Here is a 24,577-nt window from a genome sequence, read left to right as displayed (position 1 = left end):
GTAAAACCTAGGGTTGCGAGTAACTTGTTCTGTGAGTGTTCAAGCAAACATTTCTAATAATCTTTTTAAAATGTTTTTTTCATTCATTGAGAGAGAGAGAGAGAGTGTGTGTGAGTGAGTGCAAACAGGGGAGGGGCAGAGAGAGAATCCCAAGCAGTCTCCACATTGTCAGTGCAGAGCCCCATGTAGGGCTCGAACTCCAGAACTGTGAGATTATGACACGAGCTGAAATCAAGAGTCCGACGCTTCACTGACTGAGCCACACAGGCGTCCCGACATTTCTCATCAATTTTAATTTGATAAACAAGTGATGTCTTGCAGTACGAGTAGTACACGATGCCGAATGCCACATGATCCCCACTGAGCCAAGGGTTCTTGCAATTCGCTTTGATAATACAAGTGCTTTGGATTACAAGCATGTTTCCGGATGAATTACACTCGCAAACCAAGGTTTTACCGTCCTAGGAAAATCTAGATCAACCTAGAGGCAAGTGTTTCTGTGCTGGTGCATGCAGTGGTGTTTAGGATTTCTGCCTTGGGACTTCTGACTACCTTTTAGGTTGAGGGGAAGAAAAGAACCAGGACTGTAGCCAAGTCTTTTCACCAGCTTCCCATGTCCTTGAAGGATAGTACTTGTGATTTACAGAGGTGATTGTGATGGAGCACTTGGCCTAGGATGTGACTTAAATAAAGGTAGGCAAGTACTTTGGCAAGTAGGGTCGCCAAACAGGGCCATGAAAAAGCATGGAGCCTAGGACATGTAGCTGTGCACCAAAACAGCCATATTTTATCCTTGATGAGGAGTCGTTGTAAACACTGGCTTTCTAGATGTGCCCATTAACCTGATTTTTTTTTTTTTTTAATTTTTTTCAACGTTTTTAATTTATTTTTGGGACAGAGAGAGAGACAGAGCATGAACGGGGAAGGGGCAGAGAGAGAGGGAGACACAGAATCGGAAACAGGCTCCAGGCTCCGAGCCATCAGCCCAGAGCCCGACGCGGGGCTCGAACTCACGGACCGCGAGATCGTGACCTGGCTGAAGTCGGACGCTTAACCGACTGCGCCACCCAGGCGCCCCCCATTAACCTGATTTTATTGGGGTTACATCCATTTGTTCTAGGTTGTACCTGGGTTAAGGGAAATGATTGTTTACCTGTAAAATTAGGCAATGTAACTTCTTTATATATACTTTTTTTGGTAGAAGAGAGATTACTCTTCGTATTTTAAAAAACATTTAGTGGGTTTTAACTATAAATAAAAAGTGCCATGATTTGAATCACCAGATATGTTAAATATATCTGGTCCCATGAATCCCTCTTTTCATTTTTGTTCTTTGGACTTGCAAAAGTAATTCTATCTACTAATAAAAGCTGTAGGTGTAGGTTTTACCACCACCCCCCCCCCCCCCCCCCGGGCCCCCCTTAGCCTTAGGATGTAAGAACCAGATGGAAGTTAGGGAAAGGAAATTATGGGCTCATACCTGTGTAATAACATATAGTTTATAATTGTTTAGAGCCTTTGATTCTCTTGTGATATTTTCATTTTTGAATCTAGCTTAAGTCATGTGCAAGTTTTACCTCTCTATGATTTTTTCTTTTTGCTGACATAGCTCCTGTTCCACAAAACCTGTTTTAAATGCTTTTCTATTAATGTGCAAAGTTGTCAGAAAAGTAAAGTAGTTCTCAAATAATTAAGAATTATCAAAATATTGTTCTCTCAAAGATCCTTATGTTTTTTTAATTTTTAAAAAATAGTTATTTATTTTAGAGAGAGAGAGCGAGCGAGCACAAGCAGGGGAGGGGTGGAGAGAGAGGGAGACACTGAATGTGAAGCAGGCTCCAGGGTCTGAGCCGTCAGCACAGAGCCCGACACGGGACTCGAACCCACGAACTGCGAGATCATGACCTGAGCTGAAGTCAGACGCTTAACCGACTGAGCCACCCAGGTGCCCCTAAAGATCCTTATTTGGTTGTGTGTTACAATTTGTCCAACAGGAAATATTGTGCAAAACAGTTTCACGTGGATTGACTAGGGCAACAGGAATGGCCGGTTCCCCTTATGCTTGTACAAATCAAATGCATAGCTTATGAGAAATGTAACTTTTTATAGTTTTCCTGTTTTACCTTGTTAAAGCCAGTTGGTAAAATAGGTTCATTAGTGAAGCTCCCAAGCCCGAACCCAAGAAATCTCTATGCCACTTTTTTCATCTCTTGTAATTAGGTCAGCCAACTCCAGAAGGGGGCGTGGCTATGGCTTGCAGGCTTTTTTGGTAATGTAGACGTTCTCATTTTTATTTTAATTTTTTAATGTTTATTTTTGAGAGAAAGAGAGAGACAGGGTGTGAGCAGAGGAGGGGCAGAGAGAGAGGGAGACACAGAATCCGAAGCAGGCTCCAGGCTCTGAGCTGTCAGCACAGAGCCCGACGTGGGGCTGGAACCCACCAGCCGTGAGATCAGGACCTGAGCCAAAGTTGGACGCTTAACCGACTGAGCCACCCAGGCACCCCGACATTCTTACCTTTAAATTAATCTCTGTATAAAATGGAAAAAAAGAAATGAGCTATTTGGTAAATACTGTCCTTCACTGCCTCATTCTTTGGAAAGTGCTTCTTATGCTTTTCTGTTTATGAAGTGTATGTATTATTGGAGGGGAAAAGGTAGATATTAGGTTCTATACCCAATTCCAACTCCATTGTGTGTGGGGGGAGGGGCTTCCCCACATCAATAAGCAATTCTGGGACACCAGCAGGGTATCTGAGAATTCACCTCAATAAGTCTTTTTTAAATTTTTTAAAATGTTTATTTTGAGAGAGAGAGAGAGTTTGGGAGCAGGGGAGGGGCAGAGAGCGGGACATAGAGAATCCCAAGCAGGTTCAGCACTGTCAATGCAGAGCCTGACATGGGGCTCAAACTCACGAACCGGGAGACCAGGACCTGACCTGAAATCGAGAGTCGGATCTTTAATCAGCTGAGCCCCCCAGGCGCCCCCTCACCTCAGTAACTCTGACACTGTCTGCCTGGAGACAGCATCATGTCCCACAGGTTAAGGGCTCAGCCCTGCAAGACCGCCCTCCACCCCCTCTGCCCTGACTTCAGGCATCAGTGGACAGCCCAGGTTGTCCCCTGTGCTCCTGGCTGACTGGCCATGGATCGAAGGTTCCACCGGCCCCCTCCTTGGGTTTGATTAATTTGCTAGAGCAGCTCACAGAACCCAGACATTTTACTTCCAGGGTTACCAGTCTGTTATAAAAGGATGTCACTCAGGAACAGCCAGGTGGCGGAGATGCTTGCACAGGGCGAGGTGTGGAACAAGAGTGCAGCTTCAGTGCTCTCTGAGTGTGCCACTCTCCCCGCACTCCCACGTGTTCACCAAGCAGGAAGCTCACCAAACCCCATCCACTTGGGTTTGTATGGAGTTTCATTACATAGGCATGACTGATTCTGTCCTTGGTGTTGGCCATTGACTGAGCCTCCAGCCCCTCTCCTCTCTGCTCTCCTCTCCCTGGAGGTCAGGGTGGTGGGATTGAAAGTTCTAACCTGCTAATCACGTGCTTGGTTCCCCCGGCAACCAGCCCCTATCCTTTGGTGCTTTCCAAAGGCTACCTCATTAACATAACATAGACACTTGTCGCCTGCTGCTCTTCCCTTAGGAAATGCAGGGGTTTTAGGAACTCTTGGCCAGAAATAGGAGGACTAAATACTTGTCTCTTATTACCAGTGACAATGTCACAGGTAGATTTGTGTCTTGCAAGCCACACAACACAAAGCATGTAGGTTTGATTTCCTTCTGGCTCCCCCATTCTGAGCTGGCATACCCCAGTGTTTTAGGTGTTGGTGATGTTTTGTGTCCCATGTCACTCCAGTCCGTAAGTAGTGGCAAACATCTGTGAAGAAGCCTCCACCGTGAGTGTGAACAAGTCCACGGCTATGCACTAGAGCAAGAGTAACCCACCGAAGTGGGCTGAAAGCCACGACCTTGGCCCTACTGCTAACTGGCCACGTTCTCTGGTTGCGGTTTTGATTTCTACATGGACGTGCCATCACTTCAGGAGGCCGTTGCGCATCATCAGTGTGCTCTCTTTCAACTTTCTGCTGTCTGTTTTGTGTATCTGTGCCAGGGCACAAGCAGGGATAAATAAATTTGCGTTCGTTTTTATTAGTGGCTTTAGAAAAGACTTTACGGAAGAAGAGGTAGAAATGACTGCCCTCCTCTCTGCTGCTGTCCCTGAAGACACCTGAGAGTAGTAAGCTGTGTTTAGTGTGAAAAACGAGCCCACCGACCCAATCAAAGGAGGGACGCGGAGACTCGGAGCACAGTGAAGCGAGGCTTCAATCATTGTTTTGCAAGAGCAGGTGTCTGATGGACAAGCAGTTACAGCAGATAGTTTATCTCCTAGCGTGTAAGTCCCTCCCTTGGTTCCTCATTGGCTGAGTACTACAGAGGCAAGTCCCTCCCCTGGTTCCTCATTGGCTGAGTACTACAGAGGTTACAACTGACCCGGAAGTCCCCTATGCCCACGTAAGGCAAGAAGTTGTCTGATTGTAACAATGTACATTCCCTGTGGTGACCCAGAGACTTTCAGCCCCTCCTCCCTTTGTTCTTTGGTGCATGCTCATTGTATGGCCTGTGAAAATAAGCCTGCAAACAGAGAGGGAAAGAAGAACCAGGAAGTGAAGTGTCTAAGGGTTGGATACCCATTGTTGTCGGGATTCGCACATATTTCCAATAGGTTGTAAACCTACCGTTAACTAAACAGCACAGCTTTTTTTGGTATTTCTGAAAATGAATCATCTCCCTTACTGCTCACATTTAGGAAAGGGAGGAAGAGACTTTGGGACCTCCAAACTTCCCTCTCAGCAGGCTGTCTCTCTCCTTTAACCGTCTAATCCATCATACAAGATGGCAGCCTTTGGAGTTTTCCTTCCAGAAGGCCTTGCTTAAGGCATGTTCATGAGTTAGTGACTCTGCACTCCCCTTTAATCCTTGGTGTTCTGTTCTCTCCTCCAGTCTTCCGTTTGTGCTAAGATTGTGCAGCTCCTGGGACAGAATGAGGTGGACTGTCGCCAGAAGCAGGTGGTTATCCTGAGCCAGGATAGCTTCTACCGTGTCCTCACTTCGGAGCAGAAGGCCAAAGCCTTGAAGGGCCAGTTCAATTTTGATCACCCGGGTGAGTCAGGAGTTGAAGGTGTGTGTGTGCTGGTTCACTGAGGGAGTTGTTTAACCTCTTGGAACCTGCTTCCACCTGTAAAAGGGAGGATTACTAAATACCTTGCGGGGTTATGATGGGGCTCATATTAAAGAAGGCATTTTGAAACACATCACACATTGCATGACTTTGTAAATACTGATTGAATCTGCATCTGAACGAGGGTGACTCCATAGGAGTCTGTTATTTGAGGTTGGCCAGACACAGGCTAGCACAAACACATCTGCCTCCTCTGACCTGAAGCCCATGCACACCCTCCTCCCCACCCGCGCACACGTGCCAGCATGGCATGGTGTGAAACTCACTGGCAGAAAGGACTAAGGAGGGTCCAGGATGTCTGACAGAGTGATTTTTGCCCTGATGGTCCCAGATCAGCACATTGCCCTTTAACTGGTTTGGGTCCTTGTAACCATTGGAATCAAAACCTGTTGCCTCCCCGTGTCGCAAGTATGCTTTCCAGGTTAACTTATGCCAGTGCCCAAGGCAGCAGCTGAACTTGGAGGAGAGTGAGGTCTGAAGCCAAGGGTGGGATAGAAAGGTAGAAAAAAAGCAGGGTCTCAGAACTCATTCATGTGTTCTATTTTGAGTCACAGGGAGTTTGCCTTCTGCTTTGGGTAGAGATCTGGCTTTTTGGGGTGGGTGTATATGCTCCTCTAGGGTGTGATATACATACATGAAATACATGTGTAAGATTATAGGAGAAATCGTTTTAAAATCGAGAAACATTTTAACAGTTTGGTTTCCTTCAGATGCCTTTGACAATGAACTCATCTTCAAAACACTCAAAGAAATCACCGAAGGGAAAACAGTACAGATTCCCGTGTATGATTTTGTCTCTCATTCCCGGTAAGTGACCTGCTCTGGGCTGGGCGTTATTTCTTTTTTTTTTTTTTATTATTAAATTTTTTTTTTCAACGTTTTTTATTTATTTTTGGGACAGAGGGAGACAGAGCATGAACGGGGGAGGGGCAGAGAGAGAGGGAGACACAGAATCGGAAGCAGGCTCCAGGCTCCGAGCCATCGGCCCAGAGCCCGACGCGGGGCTCGAACTCACGGACCGCGAGATCGTGACCTGGCTGAAGTCGGACGCTTAACCGACCGCGCCACCCAGGCGCCCCTGGGCGTTATTTCTTGTAGTTCCCCAAACATTCCCGTTTGTCAAGTTGCAGCCAGGGTCCTCCCCTATGTGGTACCCACTGCAGCCTGTTAGCATGTGCGTGGGTGGGCACGGCTTGGGGACTTTACCCAGCGCTTCCTGGGACTGTCTGCTTATCACGATTTGCTAACTCTGAAGGGACAAGTTCACGAATTCACCCCTCAGGTGAGGGGCTACGTATTTGTCCTGATTCACATCCCTGAGCTGCTGTTCCTGGAATAAGATGTAAAGGGGCTGGGCAGAGGACACAGGAAGAAGAACAAAGGAAACTGTTCTTTCTTCTCTCCTGGTTTACTTTGAATTGGACCGTGCAGACAGGTGTGAGGGCGCTGAGGTCACCAGAGATGGGACACTGGACTCTCAGGAGAGCTTCTCAGTCCTGTCCCTTCCGCGGCTCTGTGTTTGTGCTCCTGATTAGGAATGGAGGAGTGTGGCTTGACCTCCATCCTGTCTTCCTTCCCTCTGCGTGGTTGCAGGGGGCTCCTGGCCAGACCCCCCCCCCCCCCCCCCAATTCCTTCGAGCCTCCAGGGACTCTGCTCACTCAGGACTTCCCAGGCAGACGCTAAACTTCTGACTGGCGTATCAGCCGCACGTAGTCGCTCCATATTCTGGGCTACAAATTGCTCAGTAAGTGTTGTTTTCAGCCCTTTGCTCTTTTGAAGGCTTCTCCCACCTGGTTATCATTCCGCCTTCTTCTTGATTCCTTGACTTCGTTCTCTCCAGTGGAATTATTTATTTATTTATTTATTTTTTAACATTTATTCATTTTTGAGAGAGAGAGAGAGAGAGAGAGAGAGAGGAGCATGAGCAGGGGAGGGACTGAGAGAGAGGGAGACGCAGAATCCGAAGCAGGCTCTAGGCTCCGAGCTGTCAGCACAGAGCCTGACGCGGGGCTTGAACCCATGAACCACGAGATCATGACCTGAGCCAAAGTCAGGCACTTAACTGACTGAGTGCCCCTTGGGTGGAGTTTGTTTTTTTTTTTTTTTTTTTTAAATGGGAAATTAGATTTCATCTTTTACTACCACGTATTTCTATAATTTTCTTTTGTTTAATGTAGTTTATTTTATTTTTTAAAATTTAAGTCCAAGGTAGTTACCATATGGTGCAATAATGATTTCAGGAGTAGAATCCAGTGATTTATCCCCCACATAGAACACCCAGTGCTCATCCCAACAAGTGCCCTCCTTAATGCCCCTCCCCCATTTAGCCCATCCCCCACTCAGCACCCCGCCAGCAACCCTTAGTTTGTTCTGTGTATTTAAGAGTCTGTTATGGTTTGTCTCCCTCTCTGTTTTTATATTTTTGCTTCTTTTCCCTTATGTTCTCTGTTTTTTATCTTAAATTCCACATATGAGTGAAAACATTTTTTTTGTCTTTCTCTGACTAATTTCGCTCAGCACAATACACTCTAGTTCAATCCATGTTGTTGCAAATGGCAAGATTTCATTCTTTTTGATGGCCGAGTAATATTCCATTGTATGTATAAATCACATCTGTACATTCATCTGTTGATGGCCAAATATTTCTATAATTAAAAGCCCATCCTGAGGCGCCTGGTGACTCAGTCCCCAGTTGAGTGTCTGCCTCTTGATTTCGGCTCAGGTCATGATCCTAGGGTCATGGGATCAAGCCCGGCACCTAGGTCCACACTAAGCGCAGAGCCTGCTTAAGATTTTCTCTCTGCCCGTTCCCCCCATCTTGTGTTCTCTCTCTCTCTCTCTCTCTCTCTCTCTCTCTCTCTCTCTCTCAAAAAAAAACCAAAACAAAACAAAAATCTGGAGTTCTATCACTGTTCTAAGAGAATATCTTCTGACCTTACTCACCTGGTCCTTTATTGCTGTCATTTACACCCCACATTTTGCCACTTTGGCATTGTTCTAACAGTGCCTGCCTTGGAAATTAGACAGGAACCCAAGGGTCTGAGCTAAGAAGGAATCGAGGAGTGTTTATGGGAAGGAAGTTCAGTGCATCCTCTTGCGTTGGTAGCTGCTGGCTTCCCTGTGTTTGCACAGATAAACCTCTTGTCCTTTCTCTTTTATATAAAGTTTATTTATTTTGAGAGGGACGGTGACAACGTGAGTGGGGGAGGGGCAGAGGAAGATGGAGATTCCCAAGCAGGCTCCACACTGCCAGCGCAGAGCTCGATGCGGGGCTCGAACCCTCGAAACTGTGAGGTCATGACCTGAGCTGTAACCAAGAGCTGGATGCTTAACCAACTGAGCCACCCAGGCGCCCCTATTGGCTTTTTTTGGTTTTGTTTTTAGTTTTCTTTCTTTCTTTATTTTGAGAGAGAGCGTGCGAGCCAGTGAGCATGAGCGGAGGAGGGGGAGCAGAGAGAGAGGGAGAGAGAGAAAATCCCCAGCAGGCTTCGCACAGTCAGCATGGAGCCCGTCGGGGCTCGATCTCACCAACCGTGAGGTCATGACCTGAGCCGAAACCAAGAGCCAGACGCTTAAGGGACTGAGCCACCCAGGTGCCCCGATGGACGTATCGTCTTAAGGAACTTAAAAAATAATGCTTTATTCGGTTTTATTCACCAATGCCCGCGTGAGGAGTAAACCTTGCGGTGGTAATCATGACTTCCCTCTCAGTGACTTTGGAGCAAGAGGCAGTAGGTGACAGTGCAGCGTAGGGTGGTAAGGACAGAGTCAGATGGTAAGAAATGCTCTGAAAATGCAGGCAAGGCGCAGCTCGGCCCACAGCCTCCCTTTATCGCTTTTGGCAATAGAACCCGCCCCGCCCGCCTTGGTTTTGAAAAGCCCTCTATTTGCTAATATCTGCCTTGGGCTACCCAGCCCTGTGGGGTAGGTGGTGATGCAGGACCCCTGCATCAGTGATGAGGGGGAGGGAGCAGCGCCCTGCAGCCCTGGACCCCACAGGCCCTGACGCACGGCCACGGCCACGGCCACGGCCACACCATGCCATGCCATGCCACGGTGCTGCTGCTAGCTGTAGGGGCTGACCCCACAGAGCTCGGGAGTCTTTCCTTCCCTGGAGATGCTTCCTCCCCACTCCTCTCTTTACAACTTCCTTTTTGCCTCCCTCCCTCCCTCCCTCCCTCCCTGCCGGCCCTTTCTCTCCTCTCCAGTTGCCTCAGGACAGCGGGGAAGGGGTAGGGTTGTTGGGAGAAAACTGTGACGTTCTGTTTGTGAAAGCTCCGAAAGCTCTGGGTTAGGTTCCATAAATGCCCGTGCACGAGAGCATTCCCCCAGACGCCTCCGGAGAAAAGAAGGAATCGCATCTGCTTCTGTCTGTCTCTGTTGTGCGTTCAACAAACAGCAGGCTGTTTATTCCAAGGAGAGGGATGACGGGCTTCGATTTCTGCTTTATGGCCAGAGCCCAGAAGAACTGGTCAAAGGGGACCTTTGCCCCGGTGCTGCTGGCCCTTTGGTGGGTCTTCAGTGGTGGTCCGAGGGCTCTGCCAGGCTGTGTTAGCTACCCCCATTCGGTCCTGCTGTAGGAAAGGACCCCAGACTCCCAGACAGATGCTGTTCCTGCCCTGTTGCCCACCCTGCCCAGTTCGGCCCGTCATGCGCTCTGTGTTTTGCAGGAAGGAGGAGACGGTCACTGTCTACCCTGCAGACGTGGTGCTCTTTGAAGGGATCCTGGCCTTCTACTCCCAGGAAGTACGAGACCTGTTCCAGATGAAGCTTTTCGTGGACACAGATGCCGACACGCGGCTCTCCCGCAGAGGTGCGTTCTAGAAAGCCCCCAGTGGCCGCGTGGGTGGCCCAGCCCAGCCGAGTCCAATCAGCTCCAGGGCATCCTGCTGCCCAAACATTTGGTGACCTCTGAGAAGGGATTAGTCACTGTTTCGGATAACGGAAGGCTTGTGAGGTCACAGAGGTGAAACGAGAGGTTTACGTTTTGGTTTCGCTGGAAACAGGTTTGGTTAAATGCCCAGTTCTTTCTGGTTTTCCCACAGGCATCGTAATCTACACCGGAGCTAACCGTAGGAGGTGTAGGTGCAGGAGTGCCCTGTGCCTGTGGCACCAGGCTGCTTCTCTAGCCCTTGATTTTCCAGAAAGCTCTGTGGAGGTTTTGTCATTCTGTCCAGCCGGCTGTGGAGCAAAGTCGGTCGGTCAGTTCCTCTGCAGGGCTGTTTGGGAGTGTGCCTGTGCGAGTCCCCATGCCAGGGGTCCCAAGGACACAGAACTGCCCTTCGGTGGAGAGGAGAGCCTTTGCCTCCACCAGAGGGATTGGGAAGCTTCATGCAGGGTGTGGCAGAGTGATGACGAGACAACCCAAGTCACATGGTGCAAATGTAGACACACGGGGCTCGTGCATTCATTTCTAGAGACACTAGAAGTTTCTTGACGCAGATTGTGGGGACTGTGGCTTCTGATTTGGTTCCTGGAAGAGGAGGGAGAGGTACCAAGGGGTTTTGAGCAGGGGTGGGGAGGGGAGGGCTGGGGGGCTTTCGGAGGGGTGAGAAGGTACCAGCAGAGTTAGGAAAGGACACCCCCATGGGGGCAGCGGGTGGGGGCGAGGAAGGCTTCGAGTCCTCATCGTGTGGAAGAGGAACATGACCTAGGAAGTGACAAGGTGGCTCCTAGTCACAGAGCAAATCCTGGACACTTTGGAGTTTTGTAAGCTCCAACCCAGAGCCTTCTGACCTCAGAGCCTGTGGCATTTTCTCTTCTCGGTTCACACAACCAACTTGGAGTTTATCTCCATCAGTCCTCTCATGGCAAGAACTATAAGTGAAACCAGCAGAATCCAGGGAAATGAGTTTTGCCCTCCCAGGTAGTAGTGTCTACACTCTACTAAGTGAGTTGTTGTTACACTTCCACTCCCAGGTGGGGTGGGGGAGGGGTAGAACTCCATGATGGATAAAAGGAGACTAGGAGGCCCATATTCTAGCCCCATAGCCTCCAGCTACCTTTGTGACTTTGGTGGCCCTTGTGACTCCTGTAACCTCCCAGGCTTGGGTTTCTTTATGAGGGAGGCAAGCCTGTTTTTTGGGTCAGGACTCTGGCCAGGTAAGAAGTTCCGTGGTCTTTTTTAGTAGATAATCGAGGCCTGAGGCTGATGGTCCATCACACAGCTGTCCCAGGGCCTGGTTTATCACCTCAGTCCCCAGAGCCAGGCCTTGCCGTGGGTGATCTGCTGGATGTCCCCATCAGTCTGCCAAATCAGGGAGGCAGTATGATGCTCCAGGGGAAGAGATTGGAATCAGAGGAACTGGACTTAAATCCTGATTTCACCATTTCGTAGACGTGTGACCTCGGGCAGGTTATGCATTAACTTCTTTGTCCCTCATAAATAGGAATCACCCCAGTGGTCGATCACGTCAAGATCAGGCCCCCTGGGTTGTGATGATCAGAGGTAACGTGGGTAAAATGCCGGGTGGCGCATTAGTTGATAACAATTGCTGGGTTAGATCGGAAGTCTGCTTTGATAGATGGTAGGTGTTCTGTTTTCCTGAGTTTTCCCGGCGGGACTAGTCGGAACCTGTGAGCGGTCACACTCTCACGAGCTGGGATGCGAGGCTGATACCATCATTTGGTCAGTGCGTGGTACTAAAGTCCCAGGGGCTGAAGTTGTGCTTGAGGGAGCAGGATGTGTGAGGTGTGGCACAGGAGATGAGGACCAAGATTTGGGAATAGAGAATTCAGCGTCCTTGGAAATCAGACGACCTTGGCCTTTAATTCAAACAGATCATCATGGCGCCGATGACACAGAGAATTCTCCCTTGCTCCCTGGTGCTGGGATCCTGCTGTGACAGTGAGGATTGTGGCCTCCTGTGGGTTTCTCTGGGTCGGTTCAATGACCCCTGCAGGGAGGCTTCCACTTTCTCTCCTATGCCTTCTGTCTTCTCAGGTCACCCGCTGGAGAGTTATTCTCCTGGTAGACTTTCAGGGCCTTTCCACATGCTGTTTCTACAAACTCTGTCCACATAGGACCAAAACCATGCCTGGCATGTGCTTTGGGGGATGGGAGGGTGTGGGGTAAGGGAGAGGGTGGGTTAGTCAGGAGCAGCTGCTGGGCCTAAGAACATTCCTGGAGACTTGAGTAGGTGCCGCAGTTTCACCCTTCTGTGTGTCATACTTCCTGGGCCGGTGACCCTTATGATCAAAGTTGACCTTCCCTTGGGAGGGGGGATTTGCCTTTGGTCCAGGCAGCCTTGGAAAGACCTCCCTCCATCCCATGGGAACCCCTTGTACTTTGGGGAATTGGCTTCTTCCAGCCTTCATCTTCCCTCCGTGTGTGTTATTGACTCCCACCCACCCTTGAACTCGGGGACAGGGAAGAACTGAGGCAGGGGTCCAGGGTCCCCTGACACCTACTCTCTCTCCTGCCATAATTCTCTATGTCCGGTTCTCATAGCATCAGGGCTCTGGTGGACAGTCAGTCTCTTCTATTGCTAGAGTAACACATCTCCTCAACTAATTAAAACAAAAAAATTTTTTTTTTTTTTTAAATTGGTCGTTTAAAAAATTTTTTTTTTCAACGTTTTTTATTTATTTTTGGGACAGAGAGAGATAGAGCATGAACGGGGGAGGGGCAGAGAGAGAGGGAGACACAGAATCGGAAACAGGCTCCAGGCTCCGAGCCATCAGCCCAGAGCCCGACGCGGGGCTCGAACTCATGGACCGCGAGATCGTGACCTGGCTGAAGTCGGACGCTTAACCGACTGCGCCACCCAGGCACCCCAACAAAAATTTTTTTTTAATGTTTATTTTTGAGAGAGACAGAGCACGAGTAGGGGAGGGGCAGAGAGAGAGGAAGTCACAGAATCCGAAGCAGGCTCCGGGCTCTGAGCTGTCGGCACAGGGCCCAATGTGGGGCCCGAACCCATGAACCGTGAGATCATGACCTGAGCCAAAGTCGGACACTCAGCCAAATGAGCCACCCAGGTGCCCCTTGACTAATTTTTAAAGTGAATTGGCTTAACCACCAAGGAATTGTATTTATCCTGGGGCCTTCTGAATTTCGTTCTTGGCTTTGGCTGGCCAGAAGGAGCACTTTGGAAAGGCTGCCGTGGAAGCCAGGCAGGGAAGGTGGGCGGACGTGTAGTGAGTTTCCTGCTCTTTACCCCCCTCCTCTGAAAGGGTCTTTCCTGGCCAAGCGAATGTGCCGAGGTCAGATTGATCATCAAGGAGCTGGTTTGGAGTCCCTGCAGTTTCCGGTCTGTGCCAAGACCTTGTTGTGATTCAGTGCTTGGCTTGGCCCCATTTCCTGACTTCGCCCGAGGAGCAGGGCAGTTCCGCGCAGTGTTGTCTGGGCTCAGGGAGGGGTCTCGGGCTGTTGAAGGCGATAACGCGGTGGAAGCTTCTCCGAGAGCGGAGGTGGGTGATGCCTTTTGAATTTGCACATTCCCCGTGTCTGGGCAACATCCTCACCCATTTCCTGTTTCCTTTTCCAGGGCAGAAACTGTAGGAGGGCTCCTCTCCGTCTTCCCTGTTGCTACCTTCTCCGCTGTGTCTTCCCACGTGTACCTCTCCCTGTGTTCCTAAGTGATGACTTTGAGAAAGTCTCTGCGTATCACTGTCTTTGTTTTCCAGTTCAGGAAAATGAGGTGCAGAAAGGTTGAGTAACTTGTCTAAGGTCACAGAGAGGTAAGAGTGGGGTCAGGATTCAAGTGCAGGGCAGTTTTGCCTGCATTGCTCTAGATGGTGGACGGGGAGGCAGCTCTGGGCTGCAGAGCTGGCTCCCCGTGACTTTCCTGCTCCATCCGCTTTCTCCCCGGCCCTCACTCGGTGACGCTGCGGGTGAAGCTCTCCGGTCTGCCGGCTACAAGGGAGCTGCAGGCCGGGACCGAGGGCCGTGGCACAGCTACGGGAGAGCCCGTGTGCCCGTGTGTGCACGTTTGGGGGGGAGGTGGGGCAGGACAACGGTTCCCAGGCTGCTTAAAGCCGTCAGCACTTGTGTGATGCTTTGCATGGGAAACAAGCCCACATCGGGCTTTCGCAGGGCTTTTAAGTAAAAGCTGCCCAAGTGCGGGCGCGTGTTTGTTTTTTCCCCAGCTCTGATAACCCTTTGCTCCGGCTTCCTTTATTCTTTGTACTTTACCTGGAGACGTGAAGAATTGGAGGCCACGTCGCCTGTGTGTTTTGGCCGAGGGGAGCTCGTTAGCCGGCGTGCCAGGGCTCTCGAGGCCTGTGGGGGTGAGCCACATGGCCGCTCTTGGGCCTTCTTCGTGGCCGAGCTGCCGGGCCCCGAGTCAGAATGCCCGGGAGCACCACTTCCTGGCTGGGGAGTCCTGGGGGGCAGCGGGCGACCAGGAGGGGCTCTGAGGCAAGTGGTGACGCAGTAGCGGCCAACCAGCCATCTTGTGACCAGGGCTCACGCGGGAAAACGTCCTTGTAAGTTGCGGAGCTGGTAGAAAAGTCAAGTGGTGGTAGTGATATCACGTGACTCTGTGGAGTGTGGTCTTCGAGACCGTGTTCTAGCCATCTAATCTCATGGATGTCATGCCAGCCTGAATCCTAACCATGACCGCCCTTGCCCTGCGCGTGCCTGTGTGCGGGGGTGCGCGGAAGCACAGAATTATCTGGAGACACGGCTTTCCAGAAGTTCACTGACAAGTGTTCCCCGGTTTGTTTGCAGTGAGTTTCATCCCCTGCTGTGTCCGTAACTTGAGAAATGGTTGAGTCGAGGGGCCTTTGCAGATGGTTGTTGATGGTGGCACCCCGCTTTGGGGTGGGGGTGGAAGATGGAGGAACTGGGGGGCTAAGATTTAAGATGGCCCCTGTAGGGCGGGGCCGTTTTCACCGAGAGATTCTCCTTCCAAACTCTCACTGCTGACTTTGGGGGAAACTGAGGATCAGGGTAGTTAGCGATAGAGCGGAAAACTAAGATTCCAGTCCCTTAGGGGGTCAGACCTTTTTCTGCTTTGTTTTGTTTTCACTTTTTAAAATGTTTGTTTTTGAGACACAGAGAGACAGAGCACAAGTTTGGGGAGGGGCAGAGAGAGAGAGGGAGACACAGAATCTGAAGCAGGCTCCAGGTGCTGAGCTGTCAGCACAGAGCCCGATGTGGGGCTCGAACCCATGAACTGTGAGATCATGACCTGAGCCGAAGTTGGACGCTTAACCCACTGGGCCACGCAGGCCCCCCGACCTTTTTCTGGTTTTTTTGACAACAGACTCTGTTAAAATAATAAAGGTGTTTGACGAAAGCCCCTGGCTAACACTGCCGAGAGGAAGAAGGTGGGCGATGACGAGTCCCTCTGGGTGGCCACACCATCTCTAAAACCATGCTTTTCTCATCTTTCAGTAAGTGGTTTTCTCTTGGCAAACCTCTATGCTTGAGGTTAGCAGGAATGGCCGACCCAGCAGCTGGACCCTCTGCCTGCCCTCCACCCTTGGGGGGCTGGAAGCTGGGGGGAGCCGGGTGTGTAAGGTGGTACATCAGTAGGTCAGTGGCCTGTGCACAGGTAAGTAAGTGCGAGGGGACGGCTCAAGGTGTGCGCGGGGCTCCTTTGCTGGGGAGTCCTGCCACCTCTTGGGGCCCCATCTACTTCCTGTTACGAGCTCTGTAGGACTGTCCTGCTTTTTGTGTTGTTCACACTGAAATTTTATTCGGGTCCAATGCTGCTTGAAACACGAAGACTGTTGGCTCAGGCTGGACGGCCTTTGGTCATAGCCACGTGTGACGATAGCAATAAAAATATAACTTGTTTTTCTTGAAGCTGCTGCCGACCTGCTCTTGGTCAAGTCTCTCGGGAATCCGGGCTGTGAATCATCCAGATCAATCGTGGAGTCTGTGTGAGCTGGGTCTGCCTCCTGAAGGGCAGACATGTGTTGGCTCATGCACCATTTTCTTGATTCTTGTTTTTCCTTTTCTTATAGTATTAAGGGACATCAGCGAAAGAGGGAGGGACCTTGAGCAGATTTTATCTCAGTACATTACGTTCGTCAAGCCTGCCTTTGAGGAATTCTGCTTGCCAGTGAGTTGTGTTCTTGGTTTGTTTTTTGTTGAATTTAGAATGTAAAACCTGATCGTACCAGTAAAGCTACATAAGTTGACGGAGCCCCCAGCCTGAATCCCATTCCTCTCTGAGTGATCCTCTATCCCGAAGTCCCACGAAAGGGCAGCCTTTGGGGCTCTGTGTGCTACCACTGTGTTCCCCAGGAGCTGTAGGCCGCCATCGTTGTCAGAGTGGTCCTTCAGGGTCCTGCTGTCTGATTCCAGCAAGCTCTGCTCTCCTTGCTTGGCGGCCTCAAGGTGTGAGGGTGCGTCATGTCTCAGCACAGACTCGGCCATTTGGATCTTCAAAAGGTCTATGATGGTTGCAGTATTGGTGCAGGGAGGGCTCAGCTACCAGATATTTCCTTCTGAATCTCTTCTGCCACGACATTGAGGCCCCGCTTTGAGCTTGTCTTTGGCCCCTGTGTAAGTTCCCGTATGGGAAGTGTCCCACCATGTAAGCTTCCATCCTTCTGCCCTAGTATAGATTCATCTTTCCTCCTGTGGCAGCTGGGAACTCTCTGGTGGGGTGGCTTTCAGAGAAGGAAGGTTGAAGATATGGGGAATTTTTAGGCTTTAGTGAATCAGCCCTCAGCCTCCTGAGGACAGACAGGTGAATGCTGAGAGGCGACCACCAGGGACAAAAGGTGTGGAGTGGTGGGAGGTTAGTGGTGGAGGAAAACGCAGGAGATGACGTTGTTTGACAAGGAGAAACGTTTAACTCAGGAGACTCCTGCACCTGTATCATATGTCTTCCCCGGGTTGGCCTCCCCGTGGTCTAACTCCCTAACAATTTAATCATTAGGCTGTAAGACAGAGTGGGGAGATGTTGGGACTTAGTCTGATCTTGGGTGATCTCTTTTGAGAGAGTGGAATATGAGGGCATTGAGAAGAGGTGTAGAGTGAGGCTGAGTGTGGGAATTTCTCTGTTTCTCCTGGTAATTAACTTCTTTCTTTCTCCTGGAAAAATAGGATCTCCGACTATCTGTTCCTTTAAGTCTGTTAGTGGGGTTTTGCGTCAAAGCAGACAAGACTTTTTGTTTCAGATCGGGGACAGGTGGACTTTCTGAGTCAGCCTGAGTAACGCTGATGCCCTATTCATTCCCCCAGAGAGGATTGGGTCACAGGATCAGGTTTCTGGGTAGAGAGCACAGGGGACTGAGAAGCCAGGAAATTCTATCCATCCATCTATCTGTCTGAGGACTTCTGCTCTTTTCAACTTAAAAAGAACCCATGATAAACTTGTGATTGTACATAAATTAGAGTTAACTGCCAATTTTCTGCTGTTTAACTTAGTTGTAATGGAGCTTAAAGTTCTGCATGTTTTCTGGGTGGTTTCTACTTTTTCTAGCCACTCTGTGCTCAGAGAAGATCAGGTCATTCCCATGTAAGCCAGGAGCTTGGACCTGATAAATTGCCTCCTTCGGGTTGGGTTTGGGCCGGACACACATGAATCTGAATGGTTTCTGTGTAGAAGCTGCCTGGAGTAAAGATGTCCATGGTCTGAAGTCATGGTCATGTGGTCTTAACCTAAACTTGGGTCATACATCAGGACATAGTTATTTGTGAATTGGTCCACAAAAATCTCAGTAAAATAAAACGAAAACAAAAAAGGGAATGCTTCGAATTGTGGCTTTACTTCCCACCCCCCCCCCCCCCCCCAAGTGTGATAACAGAGCCAGTGAAAGTGGTCATCAGTGGGGGTTGTTTTTCCGGGGTTTACCCTTGTGTTAGGGTTAATGGTGTCACCTCTCAGACTGTGTCCACACGTCCAAGGTGAACTGCTTCCCTTTTCAGTTGGGTTTTTCTAATTCATATTTTTCTTAGTAGGGAGAAAGCAATTACGAATTTCGTTTCAAAGACCACGTTCTCTGTGTAGGTCATAAGCTTAAACTGTATTAAATATTAGTAATGAGAAATCAAGAGAAAGCTGATGTATTGTAGTGTAGAGAAAGGGACTAGAAGATAATTATGCCACCGTGTGGGGTCAGTAGTAGGAAGTCTGACCCTTTCCCCTTAGCCTCACATTGACAGGGGCGTGGGCCCGCTTCTCTGGAACCCCCCTGTAATGCATTGTGAATATCTTTCTCCACAGACAAAGAAATACGCTGATGTGATCATTCCTAGAGGTGCAGATAATCTAGGTGAGTGCTGGTCGAGGGTCCTCTCGTAGGGCATAACTTCTATTCTACCCTTTGTCAATCAGACTTTGGGACAGGATGTGGTGACCAGACAAGGCTCCATGGACAGGGCCGAACCACTGGTCTGCTATTGGGAACCAGAAAGAAATTTCTGCCTACATGCCTGGCCTTGGGAACAGGCCCCTTTGCATATGTGTGTGTGTGTGTGTGTGTGTGTGTGTGTGTGTGTGTGTGTATCTGTGTGTGCGTGCATGTGCACAGCGACAAATGGGAACTCGTGCTTCTCTGGTAGAAACCAGAGGGCTGGAGACTGTCTCTTGCTGTCACTCCCATGACAGTGGGATGACACTCGATGACAGAGGCCTTCCATTGAGGCCACCCTTCAGCCAAAACACAGTCCTTAATTTAATTTAGAGTGACCGACTATCCAGGTATCGTTTATTTGTTGGTTTGGACTGGTCTAAGAAGCAGGGGTAGCTCTGGACTGAGGCAGGCTGGGGCACAGTTGATCTGTAAGAAGACTGCCTTTTCATTCTCTTTTTCATTAATTTCAATTTTCCCCTCATTTAAAAAGTTTTGTTTTTGTTTTTGTTTTTTGCTGAGCCAGTTGGGAGTCCATTACAGCGATAACTGTTTCACAGTGTTTTGGGTTTTTTTTTTAGTAATATTTATTGTCAGGTTAGCTAACATACAGTGTATACAGTGTGCTCTTGGTTTTGGGGGTAGATTCCCATGATTCATCCCTTACATACAACACCCAGTGCTCATCCCAACAAGTGCCCTCCTCAATGCCCATCACCCATTTTCCTTACTACCTGCCCCCCCCCCCCCCCCCCGCAATCAACCTTCAGTTTTTTGTTCACTGTAATTTAAGAGTCTCTTATGGTTTGCCTCCCTCTCTGACGTTTCTCAGGTTCCACATTTTAATTAAAAAAAAAAATTTATTTTTAATGTTCATTTATTTTTGAGAGAGACCGACGGAGTGCAAGTGGGGGAGGGGCAGAGAGAGAAGGAAACACAGAATCTGAAGCAGACTCCAGGCTCTGAGCTGTGAGGCTCAGAGCCTGAGCTGGGGCTCAAACCCACAAACCGTGAGATCATGACCTGAGCCAAAGTCGGACGCTTAACTGACCGAGCCACCCAGGCGCCCCATCACTGTGTATTTCTTTAGGATGAGGGCATTTTCATTCATAGCCGCAGAACACCCATCACATTCTGGAAAGTGAACATGGGGACAATCTCTTTTGGCAGTTCTGAGGAGAAAGGCCCCGTGGTTTTGTAGAACGGCCCTCGGTTTGGGTTTGTTTCCTCATGATTGCGTTCGCTTTGTACCACCTGGAGAAGACCGCACAAGAGGTGTCCTGTTCCTTGTGCATCGTCTCAGAAAGCACTTGATGCTTGTTCCGATTTTGGTGACGCTCACACAGTCATCACTTGCTTGAGACGTAGAATTTATTTCTAAAGCTGAGAAAAGAGAGTCCCGTGTTGCATTTCCTTTGGAGGAAAGCACCTTCTGCGGGCTCAGCCTCTTCGGGATGGGGAGCTGGTGGGTTCCCTGGTAGAAGGGTTGTCTCCTCTCTGCCCTGCGTCCCTCACGCTGCCACCCTCTGCCCCACAGTGGCCATCAACCTCATCGTGCAGCACATTCAGGACATCCTGAACGGAGGGCTCTCCAAACGGCAGACCAATGGCTATCTCAACGGCTACATCCCGTCACGCAAGAGGCAGTCCTCGGAGTCCAGCAGCCGGCCGCATTGACCCCTGTCTCCCCCCGACCCGGCCCCTATCTTCAAGAGACAGGAGGAGGGATCAGGAGGTGGTGTTCATCTGTACACGTGGTTTCCTATGACATTGCTGTATTTAAGAAAACACCATGGAGGTCACATGCCTTTGGTTTTTCTTTTTCTGTTTTTGTTTCTTTTTGTGCTTTGGAGCGGCGCAATGAAACCGAATTTGACCCTGAGCTTAAATGATAAACTGTGCCAACTACTGGTGATGCCTAATTATGAATCCAACGTGTAACCAGTTATAAATACATATATATATATAAAAGGATCTATTTTTGTGTAAATGTACAAATACTGTAAAGCTGTTTGCTGTAAGTATTCTGCAGGAGGGCCTGTACTTGAGTGTCTGGGGGCTCGAGCTGGAGTCTTGGTCCAGTGGGGATTGCCCTTGTGATGCCCTTGTGATGGATCCAGGCGGGGCAGGCTCAGGCCTCGGTGTGGGAGGCTCAAGTGGCTCTGAGTGCCTGTGCCACTCAGTGACAGTGGAGTTGGGAGCCTTGGGTTGTCCCCCTGCCACCGTGCCACCTTCCCGGAGCAGGAGCTCTGTGACACGTCGACAAGAGATACCCCCTTCTTCTTTCCTCCTCCTCCTTCTTTTTTTTTTTGAGTGGAAATTAGGCAAGACCTCAGCTCAAAAATCAAACTCAGGGAAGAGGCCCACTGAAGACAAACAAACAAGTCTTCTGTGTTTTCTTCTTGCCCGATGCCCCACCTCTGGCCGCCTGGTAGCTCAGGGTCTCCTTCCTTAGCCACCCAGGCTCTCCGAAAGCCAGCGCCGCCTCTCTCTCCTTCCCTGACAGGGATTTGATGGGATCATTTCCCGGTAAAATACGAGGAGGAGAGAGTAGCAAGGTACCTACTGTAGCGTCCGAGGAAACACTGGTTCCTCCCGCCTCCCGGGGACGTCTATGGTTAGATTCCCTGGGCCTTTTCCCAGATTGCAGAGCACAGGTGGCCTCTTGAGTTCGGGCTTCAGAGGAGGGCTTCTGCTAGCAGCAAAGACGCTTGGTGGCCCCTCACAGGGTGGCGACAGCCCTGCAGGGGTTATTCACCGAGATGCGGGGCTTGGCTGCCGGATGAGGACAGCACGCACTTTCCAGCAGGAATTGTCACTCGCAGCATGACAGCCGCCATAGTTACTGGGTAGAGAGTTCCACCTTTCCTGAGGGCTCCCTCTCTGGGAGAAGTACAGATCCCTGATGATCCTTGCTGGATGGGGGGCAGGAAGTGGGGGGGACTAAGTGAGACCGAGACTGAGGAGTGTAGAGTCCTAAAGCCTCAGCTTTTAACTGCAGATGAGTCAGAGGCCTGCATTTCTTCCTCGACCTTCTCAGTGCTTGGGAGGCCACGGCCCGAAACGTTTTGGGGAACCCTCTCCCTCCATTGCTGTCCTAGCCCATTGGAGCCGTTCAGGTAAACCTGACATAGCCACTCTCCCACCACACCGCACTGCCCCCGAGACTTAAACCGCCGTCCAATTTGATTCCCCCTTTCTGGATTCCATTGGACTCTAACGCTGTTTTGCTGTTTCAAAAGAGTCAAACCTCCTCCCCGGCAGAGCTTTGCCACCCCTGAGTCATCCAGGAGACCGCAGCAGGCTCTGGAGGGAGCAGGGGACGGCTCTCCGAGGTGCCCACGTTGAAGGCCAGTTCTGGATGTCTCAGAGTCCGTATTATCTTTCTCGTCATGCCTTCGACAGTTCTGACATGAAGCGTGGGTGGCAGGCCTGGGTTAGGATCCTGAGGACCCAAGGCCTCGTGCCTTGATGGGGCCTCTCTGTGCCCAGGGGCAGCCCACTCCTGTCTGGGGGAGCCTTGGCCTTCCGGTGGGTAGCACATTCAACTTTACTTGAAGCTCCCAGGTGCCAAACCATTTAGTGCCTTGGCTGTCTGTCCCACTGCCTTGGAAGATGGATTCTTCTCATCTCTGAGCCTTGACTTTCTTAGCTGCTTCCTCATCTACCTGTGGTGTTGGGACCAAGCCTCCAGTGTCTCTGCTGGGAAACAGTGCTAGGCCTGCCTTGCCTCCAGGTAAAACTGTCACCAGTTCTTGGTGGCTTGGCTGGGGGCACTGGGGCAAGGAAGGGAGGAGTCTGCCCCTGTGTGGCCACCCCAGCATTTAGTCAACTGAGTATCTGAGCTTGAGCCTTCTATCTGGCAAATCCTGGACTTGGTGTGTTGAGAGACCTGGGATCTCTCCACTGGTGAGTCAGGGATAGGATCATTAGGCCAGAGACCATGACCTGAGTCCTGTGGGTCTTGTCTGCAGCCCAGGGAGGAGGGACTGACAAGCAGGGTGGGGATGATGTTGGTCATGTGTGCACGGGAGTCCCGTGGCTTCAGAGCTGCCCAATGGTGCTTGCTTCTTGCCCCCACCCCTGCCCAGGTATTATCCACAGACCAAGTGTTTAGGGAACACACATCCAAGCTTCATTGTCATGGGAAGGCATGACCTCCTACTCTTTCGCGCTAATAGAACTTGTGCTGACCCGGGTTTCTTTTCCTTGGGCAGCCGGAGGCCAGTGGGGACAGAGAGGTTGGAGTCTGTGTAAGGAACACGCAAGTGTTTGGACCTCAGGTGTCCTTTGGAGTGCCTAAGGTAGGCCCTCGAGGTGGGCCCCTGAACAGGCCAGGGGGCGGGTGCAGGGAAGGGTCTCCTGTTCACCCTTCAGAACCAATCGTGCCCACAACAGCCCGCTCCGGTCTCAGCCGTGGATGCTGCCCACCCGCCCCTTCTGGGCTCGGCACTGGACGCTTGTCCCCCAGGCCTAGGGCGGGTTGCCAGTCTCTATGAGGTCACTAGGTCAGGCTGAAGGCTTGCGTATTCCCCCGAGCAGGTGGGAACCAGCAGGGACTGGAGCCCAGTTGGTTTGTGGAGCCCCTCCTTTGCTGACCTGGTACAGCTTCCTCGATTTAGCACCCCTGACCTGTGCTGGCACCGAAGGCCCGCGGAGGGAACTAGTAGATTCTTGCAGGGAAATATTTCTGCCCTGGAGTCTCCCACCTGCCTGTCAGTGACTCCAGCACCAAGGGACCGTGCTGGGGTCAGTAGCCTAGGGCAGGTTTGGGATCGCAGGGCTGTGCTTCTGGGAAGGACCGGCTGGACTTCGGTCTAACGCTGCCTTTCCCCTGTCTCAGGGTGGGGTGGGGGCAACAGGCTTGGTGTCAGTGAAACAAGGGAGACAGCAGGTTGGGAAAAGGCCTGGAGTCAGTCTGGGGCTCAGAGTGCTCTTTGATCTTTGGTCTCGGGGCCCCATGCTGCCCTCCTGGGCCTCCAGGTGGCTGGCCTTCAGATCAGCTTCCTTGCTGCAGTTAGAGGTCACGAGTGCCTAGCTGGTCCTGCCTCAGGAACAGGGTGAGTAGCTAAATAAAGACATAGGCATTTTTTGTTTTGGGTTTGTTTTTTTTTTTTCTTTCAGATACTTGGTCTTCCTCCCTTTCTTTCTACCGCCCTGCCTTTATTGTTAGTAGTTAACAAAAATGACCGCATACTATGTACTTTGCTGTAAATAAAGTCTGAACGGAAAAAGAGCCAATTCTTGTCTCCTTTGTGAGGTTTGGGCAGGAGGAGCGGTGACTGAGGCCAGTGGCGGAGGGCACGCGGCCTGCCGTCACTAAGCCACTCAGTCCCCGGCAGTCCTGGGCGGGACCCCAGACCGCAGCTGGCCTGGGATCCTGGACAGACGTACACTTGGGCATTTCTCCTGGTCCCTGTCCCTGTCCCCGAAAGCCAGGGCCAAGCTTTCTGGGAGGCTTCTGATCTCTGGGATGTTCTGGTTCTGAGTATCCCAGTCAGTGCAGCTCCTGCCTGGCGGTCTGCCTTGGGTCATTCGCCACCCCTTCCTCCACGCCCACAATGAAACTCCAAACAACCTTCCAAATGTAGAGAACTTGATGGGGGTGGTGGTGGAGAAGGTTTACGTTATAACAATGCGCAAAACTTCTCGGGTGTGTGCATGCGCGTGAGCACTCTAAGCGGTACAGCTATTGATACATATTAACCAGTGCAGATACAGTAAAACCTTGAGTTGCCAGTAACTTGTTCTGGGAGTGTTCTGCAAGCGAGCCAACGTTTCTAATACATTTTAACTTGATAAACAAGGGATGTCTTGCCATACGAGTAGTACGAACGTCACATGATCACAACTGAGGCAAGGGGTCTTGAAATTCGCTTTGATATGCGAGTGCTTTGGCTGACAAGCATGTTTCCAGGAGGAACTCTGCTTGCGTCAAGGTTTTACATATATCTCCCTGTTCTTTTAATTTTTTTTTAGTGTTTATTTTTGACAGAGAGAGAGAGAGAGCGCGCGCACGAGTGGCGGAGGGGCAGAGAGAGGGAGACCTGGAATTCAGAGCAGGCCCCAGGCTC

General features: G+C 50.5%; 1 protein-coding gene across 2 annotated transcripts in view; it reads left to right on the top strand.

The window, feature by feature from the left end:
- Positions 1-23,739, top strand: part of UCK2 (uridine-cytidine kinase 2) — a 76,109-nt gene extending 52,370 nt beyond the window's left edge. For both annotated transcript variants that reach the window (XM_058702154.1, XM_058702155.1), the window contains exons 2-7: positions 5,008-5,167; positions 5,956-6,052; positions 9,917-10,059; positions 16,164-16,261; positions 18,377-18,425; positions 20,041-23,739. In XM_058702154.1, the coding sequence (XP_058558137.1) occupies positions 5,008-5,167; positions 5,956-6,052; positions 9,917-10,059; positions 16,164-16,261; positions 18,377-18,425; positions 20,041-20,180 (687 nt within the window). In that variant the 3' untranslated portion in view covers positions 20,181-23,739. The remainder of the gene's footprint in view (positions 1-5,007; positions 5,168-5,955; positions 6,053-9,916; positions 10,060-16,163; positions 16,262-18,376; positions 18,426-20,040) is intronic.
- The last annotated feature ends 838 nt before the right edge of the window (positions 23,740-24,577 follow it).

This window comes from Neofelis nebulosa, chromosome 15 (assembly GCF_028018385.1).
Source record: "Neofelis nebulosa isolate mNeoNeb1 chromosome 15, mNeoNeb1.pri, whole genome shotgun sequence".
Taxonomy (NCBI): Eukaryota; Metazoa; Chordata; class Mammalia; order Carnivora; family Felidae; genus Neofelis; species Neofelis nebulosa.
Note: the sequence above shows the minus strand (reverse complement) of the source record. Positions and strands in the feature narration are given on the sequence as shown.